The following is a 20563-nucleotide window of genomic DNA, read 5'->3' on the forward strand; positions in this document are numbered from 1 at the left end:
CTCCATCCTCCCGTCTCCTCTGATACTGAGGAGCGGGCAGAAGCAGACGGACTGAGGGGGAGGAAATGATGAAGGGTGAGATACTGGGAAGTTGCAGCATGGCCTCAGACAGGAAACAGAGACTTTTCTTATCACGACTGGGCTCAGCCTACCGGGACGGCATCAAAGAGGTGCACCTTGCTTTCATTTGTTGCGGTGTGCATTTCTTCAGCGAGTATTAGTCGCCCTCCCTTTTTCTTTTGTGCAACAGTCTCAAACGTGCGTCTATTTTAGGGAGACCAGACTGGAGAAGTGGAGCTCCAGTTTGCCCTCCATGACATTCCTCTACAGCGTAACGCCAAATGTTATTAAAAATGAGAGCTCAGCTTGAGTTTTGTTTTGGTTTGAATCCAGTTCAACACTAATGGCTTGTTTAAAACCGGCCCTGTGACTCAGCCTGCAGAACCAAAAACACTCCAGCAAGTAAATATGAAAAGGACCCTGAAAAATGACCCACTGTAGACTTTAAAGGTTTTTTCATTTCCTGCATTGTGCGCTCATTACTGGACAATGAGCATCAAGCGTGCACGCGTGTGAGCACAGTACAGGACCTCTCTCTGACACGCCAAACATGAGAAACTTCAACACGCCTCATTTCATCTGACAGACGATGTTTTATAAAACACAACAGCGCATTTTGACTGAACTGCGTCAAAAGCTGAGGACAGTGACGTCGTCCTGCCTGACTCGGTGCTGGGAGGGTGACGACCGATGGAAGAAACTGCAGTGACCCCGAGGAAACTTCAACATTTGATCGGCTTCTTGCGGTTTGGAAAAGCTCGTCGTCTGCGTGGTGATTGACAAGTGCTCCTCTCTGAAACAGAAGCTTGGACTGTCTGCACACTTGACCTGATAAATTCGCGCTCTAATCTAAGTCTGCTTATTGAAAAGAGCAGCTATGAGAAAAATAACCGGTCCATGATGTGTTTCTGAATAAAAAGAGGGTGAATGAGTTTGGAAATAGGCACGACACCAAACACACCACAGCTCGGCTTACGCAGTTAGCTGGACTGAAATGAGGCTAAAAACGGGACGTTTGGTCGGTTTTGTTGTTTACAAGTCTCGAGCTCGAAGTTTAGGACAAAAGCACAAAGAAGGAAATGACAGGGTGCAGCATCCGACGCTCGACGAGGATTATATGACGACGACTGGGAATACTCTGTGTGTGTGTGTGTGTGTGCGTGTGTGTTAATAATGAGTGTGATCCGGTGTTTTTTGTGGCACACACAGTAGAGCACATAAGTAGTCTCTGGCGTTTTTAACTGAAGGATCTTCAAGTCCACCTGCTGGTCCAACACATACAGATCTCAGTCCCAGAAACACACGGCTTGTCTCAGCGTCTTTCATGAAGTGGCTTCAGTCCGTAAACTTCTCTACAGTCTGATTTGACCCAGATACAGACAGAGCCTAACCGGCAATCAGGTAAAAACATTACTCTGAGCAAGAGCTGCATTCTTTCTATCGATTCCTCAACAACTTTTTTTTTTTTTTCTTCTTTTTAACCCCCCGACTCTCGTCTTCTGTCTTCACACGCTGCCCGTCTGTCTGCGTCGTACGCATCTGTAAAGACAGAGTGACACTGAGATGCCGCACGGTCAAGTTTAGTCCCCGTGTCTCGGGGTGAAGCCGGGTCTGCCTGCAGAGAGCAACAGGAGTTAGAGTCTGGCAACACAAAGACAAATGTTCACTATGAAAACGGATGAGACAAAAAAAAAAATAAAGTGATGGGAAGATTTTTTTAGTGGCTGTTACACATGCAGACGTTTCTCTCCCTGTATTTTCATTGCTGACATTTGTAACAAAGGCCAACTGTAATAAATTCAACAATGGAAAAAGCCATAATTCTTGGATCCACAAGTTTACTCGTAAAGCAACCGAATCAAATCAAAGGATTTGAGCCACAGTGCCTCGAAGACATTTGGTCATGTAAAAGTCAAATGCATGGAAAATAAATCAAATGGGAGTTAAAAAGAGAGCAGGAAAATGGATCAACGTTTTCAGGGCAGTCGCAGTTAGGAGAGAGAAAAGAAGGAGGATTCAGAGCGACCTCCGTCTGAGCTGAAGAAGAGAGGGTCCTCGTCAGGGCGCTCAAACGCTTTACTGAGTTACAGTCCTGGAAAACGACGGAGTGACGTCGTCACTGACTCGGTCATCAAGCGTGGGTGATTCAGAGGAAAGACAGAACTCAAATGTGACCCAGTGAGTCTTTATTACAAAGAGCTGCACTCGTAATATGAGCTCGGTGTTTGACATGAAGCATCAGGAGAACGAATAGTCAGACTGATGAGCTGACTTTAATCAGTGATGACGAGATAAAGAGGAGCTGTATCACATATTTACTATAGAACTGAATCATCTAACTTGTTTTCTACTCATTGCATGCAAAAGGCAGAACTGTGTCTTTAAATTGAAGGATATATTATTATTATTATTATTAGAATTAGTTTATGACAGGACTGGATTCATATCTGATGTGGTTTTATCGGTGGCTGTGGTTCCAGTTTTAGGAACTTTAAGGGAGCCTAAAGTACGACACAGGTACAACTTAATCCAGATCACAAAAGTCTGCAACATCAACACATCTGTCAAGCTCGCTGTTATCACTTTCAGTGCTTAAAACTAAATGAATGCTTGTGAGACTCCAAAGACTCTTTGACAGTGTGATCCCGTCTCCTTATTTCATTAATTACAGCTCAACACTTTCTTCTGTACGGCAGGTCGAATGGTTCAAACTTCTGCCTTGGCACAGGGGACCATTAAATGTTGAACAAGGTGAATATTAAGCTTTTTGTGTCAGACTGCTTTTCTGTTGTCGGACAACACCTTAAAAAAAAAGCCTCGGGATTTCAAGGTGACTCATTTGGCTCCGACCAGCGCACAAGATTTCACTCACTGTCGAGACAGACAGACAGACAGACAGACAGACAGACAGACAGACAGACAGACAGACAGACAGACAGACAGACAGACAGACCTGGAGGACAGCCCTGTCTCTACATGCACGGCTGGTGGAAAAACGTCTCTCTTAATGGATCCCAGCTTTCAGCAGCACTTACAACAGCGAAGAGCAGCCAAGGGAATAAAATATAGCATTATTATTATTATTACACCGCAATTATCAATTACCTTCCCTCTCTCTCTCACTCTCTAACTTTCCCCGTCTCTATTTCACATCTTCACACACAGGCATCTACAACACTCGTTTTTCCCCAGAAGGACTCGACGCTGCACGTGTTCGGGCACATGCGTTAATTCGCTAATTGGGTGCACGCACACACATGCTGCAAGTTTCCGATTCGTCCCTCACATACACTTTCCTACAGGTCTCTGGGTGCATGATGCAAGGAGAGGATGTGTGCCTTTGTAGATCAGTGTTAGCTGACCCCTCCTTCATGCAGCCAATGGAAAGAGACCACGACCACGTTTCTCTCTTTCCAGTCAGATTCAGACTGAGGATAAAAAAAATCAGCCGATGAATCACATTCGGGGGCTGTTTTTTTAATATTTGAACATAACTCCCTTGATCATGTGTACACACAGCGAACCTCAGGCTGAATCCATCAGGTGTCTGCTGCTTTCTGGAGAACCGGTACACGGTCTGAGTCTGTTAGGCTCATCTATCTTTCCAAAAAATCTCGGCTGTGTGTAGGCTGCACGTTGCTTTCCCATTACTCATACGCGGCTCAGGTCCGAGTCTCACCATGCACAGATGCCACACTGGAAATGAAATACAGGAGTGTTTGTTGGCTAAGATAAGTGAATTACAGTGAACCTTTACTTTAATCAGAATGAATCAATAATAGTGTTTCAGAGCCAACGTAAGGGCCCTAAAAGGAGCGCACCCTGCTTCTTTTTCTAAAGCCAACTTTGGCTGCTTCAGACGACGACATCACTTGATAAATCACCCAAAACATTTAGAGTGTTTGTGAATGACGATAAGCCACTAAAGTTCCCCCAGAAAGCCTTTCCTCTGTTTTGTTGTAGTCTTTAGCAGCTGGGACGCAGCCAGCGGCCTCCTTATCATCGCTTAAAGGAGGAGGGCGAGCTGAAAACCTGTCCTCAGGGCCAAGCTTTCAGCGCTAAGCCTGACGATGTGGTCCAAAGGCTGTTAGCTTAAAACAGGGACTGAAGAGCAAACCTGCCAAAACTCGACTCACCCGTTGTTTTATCTATAAAAGAAGGCGGGTGTGATTTATGTTTAGTCTTACAGTTAAAACTGAAGCCAAACACATTTTTAGGACCATAAGCTGCTGATATTAGCGATACCATTTGAATCATCGTCGATTTGTTTGGATAGAAATGAATTTGAAATCAATGAATTTGATTTTCATTTTTTTATTTCTCTGTAAATCAAAACGCAAAATAGGCTCTGAAACTAGACGTCACTTTTGCCTCCTAATAATCTTCTGCTACACAGTTAGCGCCCTCTGCTGGTTAAAAAAGTATCGCAATTTTTTTTTTGTTTCAACGATTTAAACTTTGAAAATGTGTTTTTTTTAATGGTATTGAGGGGTTTTGTTTCATCTCAGATATCAGCACCAGTATATATTACCACAATGTGGATTTTAGCCATAGCGGTTTAATCAGAGGCCATAGATTGTAGCGCACACATGAAGGAAACAGCGACTGACGAGCTGAGATTAAGTCCCCTGGTCTTCTGCGTGGAGCAGCGTCTCACGGTCTCTGACCAAAGAGCACGCCGCCGCCGCCGCCTCCTCGTGTCACAGCGGGTGTCAGTGTTGTCCATCAATCAGCTGCACTTGTATTCTCCTTCTCTCAAAGTTTCAGCAAACAGCGTTAACGTTACGTTCTCACTTGTAGCACGTCTCTTACCTGCCTGTCTGGGACGTAAACATTGATTATGTGCATCGATGGATTTGCACTTCCGTTGTGTCTACCTGCTGAAAGATGTGTTTCAACTGAAGTCTCGCTTGTCTGAAGTTTAAGTCGCGTGCTGTGGCTCTGACTTGTGGTGAAAGTAGCGCGCTTGTCTCCCTTCATCGACCACGTCGGGGATCGAGCGGTCGTGTAACCATCCCGTGCACCCGATCCAAACTCTGAGTTGTACCGTTGTCACCGTGATGTTTTCCGTGCACTCCTTCAGCTGTGTTGGTGCAACAGCAACCAGACAGACTGAGAAATCCCAGAAGCTAGTGTACAAACAAGGCCGTCGTTTTTCAAACGCACCTGAATCTTGTTCAATCCAAACTAACAGTGGTGACTGAAAGCCCCCTCTGAGGCCTGAGCTGTGTTTACACAGGACCGGTCTCTATACCACCAACACAGCTCCAACAGCTGGGCTGTTTGGACTTGACGGATGAACTGTGCCATATGTCCTCAGTGTGTGTGTGTGTGTGTGTGTGTGTGTGTGTGTGTGTGTGTGTGTGTGTGTGTGTGTGTGTGTGTGTGTCAGGCTGCACAAATCAAACAAACCATAAACAAGCTAACATGCTGACCTCTTGTAATCCCACAAACCCCCCAAATACCTGCCTCTCAAACACAGTCACACATACAATCTAAAGGCTTCTGTTTGAAAGCCTTTCGTCGACACACACACACACACATCTCACACACACACACACACACACATCTCACACACTCCACACACACTGTCCACAATCCACGCACCAAGTCTCCACCTGACGCGTGCCTCTCGCAATTTGTCCCTCTTTTCCAAACTGTTACCCATTTTATGTGTGTGTGTGTGTGTGTGTGTGTGTGTGTGTGCTTGTGCACACGTGTGCTCGCTCCTGATGGTATTTTTATCACTGGAAACTCCTCGACAATTAGCCCCGGCGAGCGGCTTCCCCTCACTATCTGCTGGTGTGTAATTTAGAGGAAGCAGTAGCAGCAACAGCGAGGGCACGCAGGGCATCATTACCATCAGCCTTAGTAAGCTGCAATCAGTCCCTGCGCACGCACACACACACACACACACACACACACGCACATCAACACTGCAGACACACTTAGAACAAAGGTTTACATGTTCCATGTAAAGACATGAAGAGACATTTCACGTTGATTCGTTTCTGACTCACAGCTGCTCTCTGGAAGGCTCCTTTGGTGTAGGTGCCCCCTCCCCTGTAGTTGATGGCGGGGATCTCCCGGTTGAACAGCGAACACTTGTGCTGGTCGGGTTTGGGCGCTGAGATGTGGTCCACCCTCGTCACCACGTGGGTCTTGGAGGAAAAGGTGACCAGCGCGACGCGCGTGTTCTCCGGCGCCACGGGGAAGTCCGACAGCATCTTGCGCACAAACCTCAGCTCGCTCAGGAAGTTGTTGGCCCCCACGCTGGACGACTCGTCCACCAGGAAGACCATGTCCATGCAGGCGCTTTTTTCTCGCAGCTCGCGGACGTTTCTCTTGAACTCCTGGCCCAGACGCTCCACTTTGCTCTCGGCGCTCTCTGACAGGTTGCCGGCGGGTGGCGAGGAGGTTAGAGGTGACATCTGCCTGGTCCGACGGGGCTGCTGCTTGGGTTGAGACTGCTGGGCAGGCGAGGCTGAGATCCATACATCCAGGAGGCACAACACCAGAAGGCAAGTAGTCCATGATGGTTTCAAACAGAAGCTCAAAGAAGACATGGTGACAGTCAGCACGACACCTGCGCTTCACGGGTCTTTACAGGGGAACAAAAAAAGAAGAAAAAAAAAAGGACAATGTGGATCCTCGTTTCAGGAAAGCTAACTGTGTCCTACGCCTGCGTCTGCTTCCAGGATGGGAGAAAGCAACAGTTTAGTTCAGAGTTTCTCAGAGGCATCGCTGGGTGAAGATGAGGATTTCTCTTCTCAGTCAAAACGTGCCTCTGTCTCTCTGAAGTGGAAGAAAACTCCAATCGCCCGTCTGGAAAAATGTTTAGTCTGCCTCCTTTTCCTACAAAAACATTTCAGTGTATCTGGCTTTTCTCTTCCTTTTTTGCAACAGCCTGTCTGTGTAAGTGTGTCATTTAAAATCTTATATTAATCTTGATGCCCTTTCTCTTCTTTTTCTCTTCCTGTGTCTTCTCGTGCATCGGACCCAAATTAAATCCCAAGCCTCTCCAGTCCTCTTCAGTCCCTGTGTGACGCTCCTGCCTGCACCGTCGGCCAAGCTCTGAATGCTTGTTCCCCTCTTATCCCCAAATCATTTAAAAAAAACACACAGAGGAGGAGGAGGAGGAGGAGGAGGAGGGAGGAAAAAGTTGAGAGACAGAGAGAGGCTGAGGGGAAAAAAGTGGGCAGTCCGGTCTCGGGGACGTGAAGTCATTTTTTTCCCCCCTCTTCATCTCTCCACCTCTTTTTCTCTCACCTCCCCCTTTCCTTCTCCCTATCTTCAGTGTCTACACCCCCCCCCCCCCACACACACACACACTTCCTCCCTGTATCTGTCCGTCTCTCCTGTCAGATGTCAGTGAAGCGCCTTGCCTGTCAACTTGTCAACATTCCCAAAGAAAACATGAACAACAGGCGGTGTGATTGCCTCCATATGTCCACACACACACACACACACACACACACACACACACACACACACACACACACACACACACGCCCCATGCATGTAAGGTAACGTGGATTTAAGGTGGGATAAAGGGAGGAGAGGGCAGAGGAGATCGATCAGAAGTTTGGAGAGGCTGACATGTCCGTCTTTCTTGTGCAGTTAGGAAGTCGTTGAGTGCAAGCTTCGCCAAATCATCCCTCTCTTTCAGGATCATTTCCTCCTCCCCTCTTTTTCTCAGCGTGCAACTCAAGAGGAGGGAAGATGTGCTCGACTCACTCATTGGATTTGTCTATTTCCTCCCTCGCCGCAGGGAATCGTTCACAGCCTGCTCTGTCCGAGACTCTTGTAGCCTTCCCTCTCTCTCTCCCTCTCTCTCTCTCCGCTGCCGTGTTTTCCTTCGCTGATTTTATCTGTAACCAAAACAAAGGCAGCCGGTGTTACAGAGGCACACTGTGCCTGTTAAGACCAGAGGCCGCAGATTTACAGCAGAGAGCTGGCTGCACAAGGAGCAGCAGAGAAGAAGGAAAAAGAAAAAGAGAAAAGCAAAAAAAAAAAAAAAGTTTGGATGCCACCTGTTTTTAAATGATACAATCTCCTTTGTCCTAAATCCAAACTGTAAGCAGAGCAAATGAGGGAAAGCACCTGACTTTCTTCAGCTACATTACTTTAGCAGACGTTCAAATCCATTGAAAAGATGTTGTTGGGTGGTGCTCAGGTGAAGACCCTGTGAAAGTTAAACATTTCTTCAAAAGCCTTCTTTTGTCCACAGTCGCTTCATTACATAAAAACGCTGCACAGTTAGAAATGTCGAACAGGTTTCCATATTTGAACAGCAGAGTTGGTTCCCATTGCTATTTCTCGAACCCGAAGCACAAACAGGCCTTCTTTTATCATCATTAGTATTGAAGAAAAGTTAAAGCAAACATTGGGACCAAAAAACTTATTATGAAAAGTCAATGAGGTAATAAATCAACTGGGGAGTCGTTTTTTTCCCCACTCCTTCCATTTCAATCTGCAAAAACGTACTTTTTGCACCCAGTGGAGTCTCCCCCTGGTGGCTGGAAGACAGAAGGCAGGTTTAAGGAAATACAGACGTTGCAAGAGAGGCTGTATCCCCTTCTTCTTTTTTTATTTAGTGTCTTTATGTCAGAGACAGGAGAGATGACAACGTCAGAAATCAGGGAGAGAGAGAGAGTGGGGAATGAATGTATCCCTAAAGCTTTGTTTAATTTGCTGAAATATGCCTGATTTATCGATAACTTGTCTGGTCGATTAACTGTCTCCCAAAGTTGAACACCACATTGAAGGCTGACAAGTGATCAAAGGCTGTTGCATTTAAAAAAGGGAAATTATTTGGCCAAGAAAGGAAAATACTGATTGAACAAAAGAATTAAAGAGAGAAATGCAGCAAATCCTCCGAAGTCGGTTGTTGGAAGAAATACACATTTAAAAACTTTGTTGGAAAATGAGAACTGATGTCAGACAATTCACTGATTGACTGATTGTTATATTTACATATTGTAGAGTAAGACAGAGTCAAAACAAAAGAAAACAGATCTGGAACTAAACTGGAGAGAAAGTGGTGAAATAAAGAAGAAAAGAAGAAGTGAGAAAAACCATAAAAAGTATAAACTTGACTGTGTGTGTGTGTGTGTGTGTGTGTGTGTGTGTGTGTTTCCACCAGTGCAGCCAGTCTTATACTGTAAGCCACAATGACACAGAGCTCAGGCACACAGAGTGTTTATTAGGCTGTATAAGCCCGGCTTTCATTTCACGGCACTGGAAACTTGTGCAGCAAAGAGGTGGGAATAGAAACCAGCATCATACTGGCCAGATAAACAGACGGCGACACGAACACACACACACACACACACACACACACATGCACAGAGATAGAAACGCACACACGAAAACTACACACTCTGACCCAAATCTTTGCACGGATACAGACGGGGGAAATACAACAGAAAAAAAAAAGACACACTTGCTGGCTCTCACACATGCTGAAAGGGGGATGAGCACAGCTGTGACTTCCTGCTTTTTGGCACTAGAGACCTCTCAGCAGACATTCGTGGGGGTCCCAGGGGAGACAGGGGGGTGGTGAACGATGGAGAGGAGAATTTTGAGTGTGTGGTGATTGGGGGTGTTGGTCACAATGAACATTTAAGCAAAATCTGTAAAGAATACGGCAGAAACACCTACAGTGCACAAGGCTTCTACAGATATGAGGACAATGTTTATGTCCATTCACAACCCCAGAAAAAACTATATATATATATATATACATATATGTATATATGATAAAAGGCCCGTCAGAGATACTTCCCTTTGTGCTTCTTAAGAGTTACAGTTATGCATTGAGGCCATTCAGAGCATGCAGCCACCTATTCAGCAGAGTCCAAAGCTTTTCAAATCCAAATAAAGCAGTGGAAACTGACATCGTTGAGAGACACAAAGCTAAACAAAAAACAAGACAGGACAAATAAGCAGACATTATGCCAATTTAGTCGGCCGCAGAGATCAGATTTAATGCCTGCCTTTCTAAAATTCCAGACAATTTAAGGCCCCTTTTTTTAGACACAGACTTTCAAAAACAAAAATTAAGACTTTTTAAGGATCTGTGGGGGAGCGTGCGAGCGCAGGACGTAGGACGTGTGCAAAGTTTCACATGCTATATTTGCAAATGTCCACAGAAATACACACAAGAAAAAGAAATGCTGGACAGGACACAAAAAGAAATAGAAGATTAAAGTCCAAACGGTATCTGGAATAGGAAATGTATTGTCTAACGTGGAGGTTAATACATTTACCTCTACTTTTTTTTCATCCTCTCTATTCCAAGAATTATATTTCTCTGTAGAGGCAAACAGCCTGACAGGAAAAAGACTGCAGGATATCAACATATAAAATGTCTCCCCTCACACCTGTTCTCTCACCTGTCTGTAAACCTTCCAGAGCAAACAGATACAGTAGCTGCAGGTGACAACACATTCCTCTTCTTGCATTTCTGGCCTAAAGGATGAAGCCCATATCTCAGCGGGAGGATGATCTTTCGAGGACATTCCTCCTGGGCTCGGTCGGATCTAAAATCAGGTTAAAAGGAAGAAAAATATATAAATAATTGTAGACAGGATTTCAGGTTTTCTACATCATGTGGATTAAAGTGAAATGTTAATTATGGAGAGTTTGTGAGAAGTTCTATGCCTTCTAATAATATTGATGTTTCTTCCTAATGACTGCTGATAAATGCTAATACCATATGTCAACTTGTCCTTGAATCCGTGGATGTGGTATTTATGAATTTTCCTGAGCTTGTTCATCATTAACCCAATGCAGTTTGATAGGAAGCTGCTGATGGAGACAAGTGAAGATCTTTTTAGAATTTTATGGCATTTAATCAATTCATGCTCGTTTTGTGTTACACTTTTCATATTTATCAAACACCCTTGGATTTTGATCAAGGGAACTACAAAGGTAAACTTTATTTCCCGTGAGTACTTGCAAGAGAACGCACACGTGCACTCTACTGTAGGTAATTATGAGTCTCCTTTTTCGTCAAACATTTACAAACATGTTTTAAACGCATTACCGCTACATGCCCACTTTTTATTAAATGTTTCTCTTAAACAGAGGAAAACTCTTCCTTTAAATGCCCCTAGCAAACGTATCTGGCGGGAAAATAAATGGGATATACATTGTTGGGTAAATTTAACACAATTTAATGTCTTCTGTTTTTTTTTCCGAGGCTAATGAAATCATTTGAGACTTTTACATGTAGCTTTAAACAACAAAAAGTATCCACCATAGCCCCTAAACAACAACAAAAATCCGTCTTTCAGGAGCAAATTCACCGCATTCAGCTCGCTAAACCTTTGTATAGCTTTATTGGCACCACCAGGGTTATGAAGATGTACAACTCTTAAAAGCCTGTTTAATTGCCAGAAAGCTACAGATAAGAACACTTACCCTTTTAATGATTTAATTCGTTTCTCCTACGACTATAAAAATGACGTAAAAAACTCACTTAAAGGAGTTTATTCAAATGTCTGTTATAAGTAACAGACCACACGGTGCTATAGAGTTGTGTTACTCTGCCCTCTGCAGGCGGCTGCATGTCATTACACCACAAACGCCTTGTGGATACTATGTTACATCAAGCCACTAGGTGTCGCACTAATATAAGCGTCTGTGCGGATTGATGCCTTAAGTTTTACTGGGAGAAAAATATATTAAATACTTCACTTATGTTACAAAGAAGATATAATTGGAACCAAAACAAAGACTTGCAGTCAAAAATAAATTAACATGTTGATATATTTTGATATCCTCATTCTCCATAACTTCCTTCATGCCCTTGGTTCCTTGCGATCGGTGGTCCTTCACCCCACACTCCTGTATCCCTATCCTTAGATAGATAGAAGATATATAAATGATTTCCTGCAGTGTGTTTTTGACCCAAAGGGTTACGACGACAGCTTCACATCTGCTGAACTCACTCCAAAAGTCATGTTCGGCTACCATGTTTGGTAGTTTTATAAATAAAGTCAGCAGCTGTCAAAGCAAAGGCTTTTTTTTTGGTAAGAGTTTAAGCATGCCTGCATGTCCTTGGCTGTGGTCTTTACTTCCTGTTGTATCACTGTTCTCCTGCAGAGCTCAATAATAAAGATTGTCTAATAAAGAATTTGCAAAGCAGGATGCGAAGGTGTGCAGGGGCAGAACAGGTGCTCGATTATCTATCTATCTATCTGTCTGTCTGTCTGTCTGTCTGTCTGTCTGTCTGTCTGTCTGTCTGTCTGTCTGTCTGTCTGTCTGTCTGTCTGTCTGTCTGTCTGTCTGTCTGTCTGTCTGTCTGTCTGTCTGTCTGTCTGTCTGTCTATCTATCTATCAGTATTGTAATTAATTGTCCTGTGATGATGCCCTTTGCACTCTACAAGCCTTCTCCACTGTTGTTCAACCAACTGCTCCGAGCAGACGAATATAGAGGAACTCTAGATAGTCCATAAATGAATATGACTGTAACACGATAACAGTGTTCCCTTTGACGCTGAATTTGTTGGTAAGCTGTATTCTCAGGTTCTCTGACTGAAACAGCTGCAGAGTCCGTTTTTTAATTCTTCTCTGAAGGCTTGGTTGATCGCTGCTCTCATTTATATTTTCAGTGAATATTTCTGTCATAATTTTTCTCATTCATAAATCTCCACAGAAAGACATCAACGGTCCGGCCTAGCGGAGAAACAGACTGCAGCTTGTATCGTACGTCACCTTCTGCAGAGTCAAGCAGAATATCAATAATCTGATCAGAATGCAGTGTGCATCTCGTATGTCAGTGTAATTCAGTGAAGCTGTGCATGGGTTTACATCTGTGTGTGTTTGTGGGAAAGACAAGCAGCTGTGTAGGGAAAACTAATGGTTTTGTTTTTGGCTCCAACTATTTATAGCCTGGGCTACACTCACACATCACATAAATATTTTATTTATCCAACCAGGCTGCAGGAAAGCGACGTCCTTGAGGCGGAAAAATCGACCACACGAGATTTATCCTCCATTACAAAATAACCTCACACAGCAACATCTCAATCTGAAGCTGTACCACATCATAAAGACAGTCCACCTGTGCAAAAAAAGGCAAGTTTTGATTGATACCATGAGATGAGAATCAATAAACAAAAAGAGTTTGCTATATTCTTGCTGCCATGTTACCAAGGTCACATTTCTGCATCTTTATGCATCTTAGATTGAGCTCCGTCCAAAAAGATTCAATGAGCGGCCATCATTCTTTAAAAATTACCCAAAGCAAGTAATCAATCACTCATTCGTCCAGCACAACCAAACCTGAAAACTAATTAAAACATGCAAATATGGAGATATTTGCATTCATAACAGGTGCCCAGGCATGCAAGCATGTCTTATAACCTTTCATTTTCAGGCATCAAACTCAAAGGTGTCAGGAGGAGTGAAAACGAGTCCTTAGCTTTTGGGTGATTGTGTAATTCATGAAATGGGCCGTTAAATGCCAATGCACAAAAACACACACACACATACACACACACACACTCACCATACCATGAGGCCTGAGTGTGTGAGAGACATAGAGTGAAGCGTCGTCGTGGGAAATGTCCACAAAGAAGGAGAGTGTAAGATTCCACATCTACACACGAGCGATAGATCATATTGTACACACGGAGAGAAAAGCAAACACACAAACATAGAAATACGAGGAGACAACATACCAGCAGGTCCCTCAACCTCAGACTACACTGGACTGCACTCCTGTTTTTAACCACAGAAACTCAACAGGCCAGATTAGTGCTTTTATCTCTCATTGTGTCCAATATCATCTTTGTTTTCTTACGATGTGTTTTCCTTTGATTTATTCATTTAGTCTTTAATCTCGTGGATCTTCTCTCGCTGGTGCCCTGTTCTGTTGTTTTCCTGCGTTTAACAGCAGACATCGATTCTTTGATTTTTGGATGTTAGTGTCTCATGTGGTGTTTATATAATGAGGAAAACAATCATTCACCTATCTCAAGTCAGAACTATTGAACCAAAACGTTTTGTTCGGAAACTTTTGAATGTGATTTGTCAAATGTTTTTAGTGAATATTAAACTTATTTTTTTTCTTCAGTGAAACAACACATTTGATAATAAGTCACAACAACAGCTAACATTACTAATAAACCATCAACATTTCCATGTAAACAATGTAATATTAGCTTTAAGTGGCTCAATGTTAAAATGGCTGTTGTCTGTCCAAAAGCTAGTAATGAGTTTACGTCTTGGCTAAAAAACACTATTTAACCCCGTTTCCACCAATCGGTCCAGTTCAGTTTGGTTCTGTACAGTTTTATTGGTGTTCCATTGTCAAAGTTGGGAATAACTTACTGTCCTAGTTTTTTTTGCAATCCTTCTGTTGGTGTGCCATTTCTAAATTGAGGAAATAATCGCTGATACACACCACACATAAAGAAAAATTTAAAGAACAACTTTTTGCCTTTTTTGACTTGCTGCTGTATTTTCATCCTTTAATTCTTTAAAGATGATTTTTTTATGAAAGAAAGTTGAAAACAATCAGAAGGAGCTGATGCTGAAAAGTAGGAGGAAAAACTTAGAAAGAAGACTGAAGAGAGTTATAATGAAAGCACATCGAGCAGTACAGTGGAGAAAGTGAACAATAAAAGAGAAAAGGTGGGGGGGTGTTATGACATAGATAAGGTGGGAGGAGTGGTAGCGGGTAAGCTGAGGAGGCTGTTTCTTGAGGCGGCATGAACTGGATTTAGCCAGATTCATAAAAAACAGCCTTGTCCATGCACTGCTGACAGTCAGACATGATCTGGAAACATGAGAAACATGAAAACATGCACACATATAGACTGGAGCAAAAGAGGACTCTCTACGTGCTTCTTTGTGGGAAAATATATCCCGATCTATATTTTTATCTGTACAAGTCGTTCTCAGTTCATACTCCCTGAAAGAGGAAGCGGCTGGAGGACCTCTGAGTACAACACACACACACACACACACACACACACACACACACACACACACACACACACACACACACACACACTCACACACACAAAAAACTCTGTGCTGTGACACTCAGCTGCTGGCTCAGCTGATCAGGATTACTGCAAACATCAAACCACTTCTTCAGAGGCTGACTGCTATTTTCTTTGGAGAACATCTATGGAATCATATCTGTGTCACTTTGGAAGTTTATTTTTGGCTTTGCCTTTTGCCGTTAGCTCAAAACTTGTGCAGCTATATGAAGCATTCAAATTGACAACTCTAATATTTATTTGTTTCCTTTTGTTCCTGTGTGACACTGCAATCGTGCTTTTCTTGTTTGTTTGTTTTTTAAGTCAACAGAGATGTTGCAGATCTGGGTAAACAAAGAGCCGGATGAGAGACATAAGTGTGTCTGCTGCAAAACGTTTTGTTAAAGGTGTGACCTCCTGATAACACAAGACGCAGACAAGTTCAGTCTGGCCTGAAGTTTTTTTAAAAGGCAAGAAAATTGCAAATCACACATGATTATAACTTACAAAATGTTTTATTTAGAGCACTTGGAAGTGTTGAGTTTTGTTGCTTCTTTATACAAATGAATAAGAAAGAAAGAAAGAAAGGCCTGAAACAGTCGACAAAAAAAAAAGAAGAGATGGGACCGTTCTGATCTTACATCACTATCAGGTCCGATGTTGACAAAATATACATATCAAATATCAGACTGACGTCCTCGATCCACGTCACTGATCATGAAACATCAACATTGGGCACTTCATTCTCACTTTGAAGACATTCAGACTGAACTGGAAGAAGTGTCCACAGATTGTCTCCATGACAACATTCAGACGAGATTAAACCAGCTCCTTCTGTATGATCAAAAGTTTTTCCTGTGAAAAGCTGACAGCTGTTGCTGCTTCCTGTTTGTATGCAAATCCTGGAAATGAAGTGGATCGGTGCGTCGCTACAAAAACACTCAGAATGTCAGATTGTATTTTTCCCCTCACAGCGTATACGTTTTAACATGTACATGAACCGAGAGCATGCAAAGTAACGGGTGCAGCCATTTGCAATAAAGAAAAAAAAAAAACACAATTCAAAAAACCACACATGGATTGTGTACTTCACACTTTGATCATTTTGGACCTGCATGCAGCACACATGTGAATGATCATAGCATTCATCTTTAACTCCTGTGTTTACAGGTGGACGATCCTCACTTCTGGAGAACGAGTGAGTTTGTTTGGGTCTCGATCTCAGCATGTGTTTTTGAACACATTGTTCCAAGAACTCATATGTTTCTGAGGGACACAAACAAACGGCTCCTATTACTATCTTCACGCCCCCCACGCTCACACACCTCCTTTTGTCAGTCCCTCCTCTCCTCTTCTATCCCTTCTCACCACTGCCCGTTTCTCCTCTCTTCTCCCCTCTTCAGCCTTCACTGTAATTTCACACATTCCTCTTTTTTTCATGCATAGCTCATAAATTCACTCTCCAAACTTTTCAACTTTTTGCTCCTCTTTTAACACCTATACATTTCTCCCCCCCCCCCCCTTCGTGGCCTTCCTCGGCCACTGGGCAACCCCAGCTTATGTTTCTGTAAAGTATTCATAGATATGTCGGGACTGAGTGACAGTTCTGTCACATTAAGCGTCCACATGTCTGTGAGTGAACATGTTCTCGGGATCTAAAGTCTTGGAGATTTTCTGGAAAAAAAAATTGGCGTGGACATGGTTGCACAGGTGTCATCTCTCTGCTCTATATTTGGTGTCAAAACAAAACAAGTAAACCTGTGTTTTTAATTTCAACTTGTACATATTTATAGTATAAAATGTGTTTCCCTGTTTCATACATGTGCACAGCTAGAAGTGTGCACATGTTTCATAATCTAAACCCCAAAACAACTAGGAGCTGTTTGCATGTTTTCGATTCAAACTGTTACACTATGTTCCCCCAAATAGACACAACTTCTTTTTGGAGTAATGACATAACAGATACGCCTCCTCCTCCTCCTCCTCCTCCACCTCCTTCTCCCTGAGGTATTACCCCAAGAAAAGCTGCTTTTAACTTGTGCTCCTGGTTGATCGCCTTATTCCAATGTGCAGGGTTTTAAACGCTGAGACGTCGTTGTTCTCCTGGCAACACTGGAGTATAATCAAATTACAGGCAGGATGGTTTTGCTTGCAATGAAGGTGGGGAATAACATTTACTGTAACTATGATCAATCAGCAAAGAACAGTGACTCTAATGAATGAAATATCATGCTTCACTAGGAGACAATACCCTGAAAATATTATCAGAGACATTCAAGCTGAGCATCCATCAACAGCCTATTATCCCATTAAAACCGTCACAGTGGTAGAGGCCCTTTCATCACTGTGAAGCTTTTATTGAGTAACAGCTCACTGATGACACTAATTATCAGCTGTTTGCACTTCAGCATCATCCAATCACACAAAGCAGTCACTTGATGAATACCCTCTTGATTTCTTATTCTCGGCCTTTGTCTTTGATTGGCTGGTATTTCAGTTTAACAAAACAACATTTGGACACATTGAAAATTGTAAACTCTAATATTGAGAAAAAAAAAGAATTACATTTGGAATCGCAGGAAATAATCTAAAGGTATCAGGAAAAGAGGAACCAAAACATTCAGGGCTTCATTCTTTGTCAAGGTATAGAAGGGGAATTTAAAGTAAACGTCCCCTTTATAAGACACAACTGCTTGATAAAAGTTTTGTATTTCATAGATTAAAAGTCAAAATGATGGAGGCACCGGTGGCCTAGTGGTTAATTTGCACATTGCATGTACGGTAGTATAGTCAGTATAGTCCTCAAAGCTGGCAGCGGGGGTTTGAATCCAACCTGTAGCTTCTTTCCCAGATGTCATTCCTTTCTCTCTCTTTCCTTTTATTTTTGACCCTATCCACTATCTTTTACAATGAAGATGTAAAATCCCCCATGCCTAAAAAAAAGGACAAAATTTGGAGATAAAAATGTAAGAGTTAATTAGATGTTATTGTAAGACAAAATCAAAACAATGAAGTAAATAGTTAACAGTTCATGTCTGGTTTTATGTCTTGATTTTCTTTTCTCCATACTGAGGCTAACGGTAACTTCAATGACACCGTACGGAGGAGTCGGCTCAGTGAAGTGGATTCTTACTGTTCTGGCTCACTTCCAGGCTCTGTAGGCTCGCCGTCTATCAGGACGTTATCAACACAATTCTTCTTCCTGCTTTCTCCTGAGACCTTGTCGATGTGTCACTATCAGTTTGAACGAGAAATAATCTCCTCTCTTTCATCTCTTGTTTAATTGGCTTCTGCTGAATCGGACCAAAGTCAGAGTCTGAAAGATCAGAGTCATTAAATTAAGGTTTTATGACTGAATGTCAGATTACATTAAATGGTGCAGAAATGATTTAAAATAACTTTTTGTTGTATAATCATGATTGGGATTTAAGGATTGTAATCCTCTGAACAGCATACATATCAATCAGGATGAAAGTAGTGAACAAAGAAGGAATCTGATAGGAGCTTATACTGTAATAAATATTCGTGCACACAAGTACTGCGTTCAAAACGGCGAATCATTGCATCATGCTCGTGTTTTACACCTACAGTATCAGTGAATTTAGATGAGCTGAAGACGTGTGTGTGCGACGCTGGCTCTTATTCTTGTTACTTTTGCAGGGACTGAAACGTTAGTTTGACTTTACGACCATCTTTCCAAAGTTTTTGGAAAGAATGTCAGATCCAAAGAAGAAGCCAACATGTCATGTATTGATTACACTCGTGAACACCTTGTATTAATCTTTCAATCATCCCTCTAAACCTCAGCTGAGGTACATTTAGATGTCTCCACCACATATATTTAGTCTTGATAACTGGTAGTTCTGCCCCAACCAACATTGTCACTGATATTAAAATCGCTTCTGTGATCCAGCCTTTGCTATTAGTCTGGTCCTCCATCTCCCTGCTTTCTGTCCGCCCAGCTCCACACCCATTACCTCTCTGTTTGCATGTTATTGTTCCAATTTTCCAGCCACTGAGCAGCAAACAACCTGAAACAGCAGGGTCACTCATTAACAGCCTGATCTGGAGAATCTCCATGCCTTTCCCCAGCTGATCTGTCACCTGCCACAGGGTTGTGTATTTGTGTGTGAACATATGTTAGGTTATGTATGTGTGTGTGTGTGTGTGTGTGTGTGTGTGTGTGTGTGTGTGTGTGTGTGTCCGATATGTTTAGGATGATTACATCATGCCAAGGTGGAATGTGTGTGAGAGAGGTCCCATCATTAAATCTGTGTTTTAGAAAAATCTAATAAAATGTTTTCACCACAGACAAAGATTAAAGCAGTCTAATGTGTGTTCAGTAAGTACAGTTATTGGTGATGCTCCATGTCATCGTCCTCCACACTATGAAGAAGAAGTGTGCGGCACTACCAGAGAAAAAGGTCCAGGGTCAACCTTCCACAGTGATAAAAAAACAGCTGACTCAGGACATACCTCTGAAGTTTAGACCTCACCGCCACGCCTCCACCTTCGCCTCAGAAAATCACTCCCTTAAGTCTCTGCATTTCTTTAGCAACTTCCCACGAACCTCTTGGTTGACTCATGAAGCCTTTAGCCAAAGTTATTGGCGTGCTTTATTACCTATTACTATTACCTGGTGATATTTCTAATCATAGCTGTTATCTTCTGTTTAGAAATGATGCACTCAGAAGACATCTAATCATGTCAACAATGACAAAAGGAAGCTGTTTAAAGGTTCATTGTGTTTGATCATAAAGCCATCCTGATGACTGATTGGTCATGTCCGTGGAAGGAAACAACCATTTGCAGTACTTCATGATATTCAAAAGCCATTAAAGATATCCCTGTTGTAACACTTATGTCCAGTGTTGATTGGATGTAGCATGTTGCTAACAGGGATACCTTAGCTAGTAAATAATTTCATTGATGAAAAACAGAAATATTAAGCTTTTTATTTTTTGGCTACATGCTTAGTGTCATTGCAGATGTCAGTGAAGACTGTATGAACCAGGAACCTTTTATGATTATGATTGTGGTTACAATAAAAGAGCATTCAAAGGACACACCAACACCAGGCTGGACCCAGCTGACTTAAAAAATGTTCCAGATAGGTGATATTTGTCCCGAAAGTGTCAACAAACTGGCCAACTGACCTGTTTCCTAATAGTCAAGCACGTGCACCATGAGTGTGCGGTGTCATCACAGTGTGTACCTCTTCCTGCTTCACTGACTGATGAGAACATTTAGCGCCATTTCTACAATGCAGAACTCCAACCATTCAGAGAGAGCAAGAGTACAGAGAGTCGAAGACAAGAATCTGGGTCAGAGGTGGAAGGAGAGAGGAACACAAGCATGCGAGAGGTAGTTAAGAGTCAGTCGGGTTGATTCAGGTGACTTTGTTTTTCTCTCCACTCAGCAAAGAACAAAACTGGAAGTCTAAGTTTCGGGGAGACTGAAGTTGCGTCACTCATCGGCTTTTGTTCGGCGCTGTGTGTCATGAG

General features: G+C 42.6%; 1 protein-coding gene across 5 annotated transcripts in view; it reads right to left on the reverse strand.

Annotated features, from left to right (window-relative positions):
* Positions 1 to 8135, reverse strand: part of svep1 (sushi, von Willebrand factor type A, EGF and pentraxin domain containing 1) — a 77416-nt gene extending 69281 nt beyond the window's left edge. For 4 of the 5 annotated variants that reach the window (XR_013781510.1, XM_079371300.1, XM_079371299.1 and 1 more), the window contains exon 1: positions 6081 to 7252. Coding sequence is in view for 3 of the 5 variants with exons in the window: in XM_079371300.1 (XP_079227426.1) it covers positions 6081 to 6626 (546 nt within the window). In the remaining 2 variants the exon portion in view is untranslated. Of the gene's footprint in view, positions 1 to 6080; positions 7253 to 7797 lie in introns of those variants that run through there. The other variant, XM_079371303.1, reaches the window with a different exon arrangement.
* Between the last annotated feature and the right edge of the window lie 12428 nt (positions 8136 to 20563).

The sequence above is a fragment of the Symphodus melops genome, assembly GCF_947650265.1.
Source record: "Symphodus melops genome assembly, chromosome: 20".
Taxonomy (NCBI): domain Eukaryota; kingdom Metazoa; phylum Chordata; class Actinopteri; order Labriformes; family Labridae; genus Symphodus; species Symphodus melops.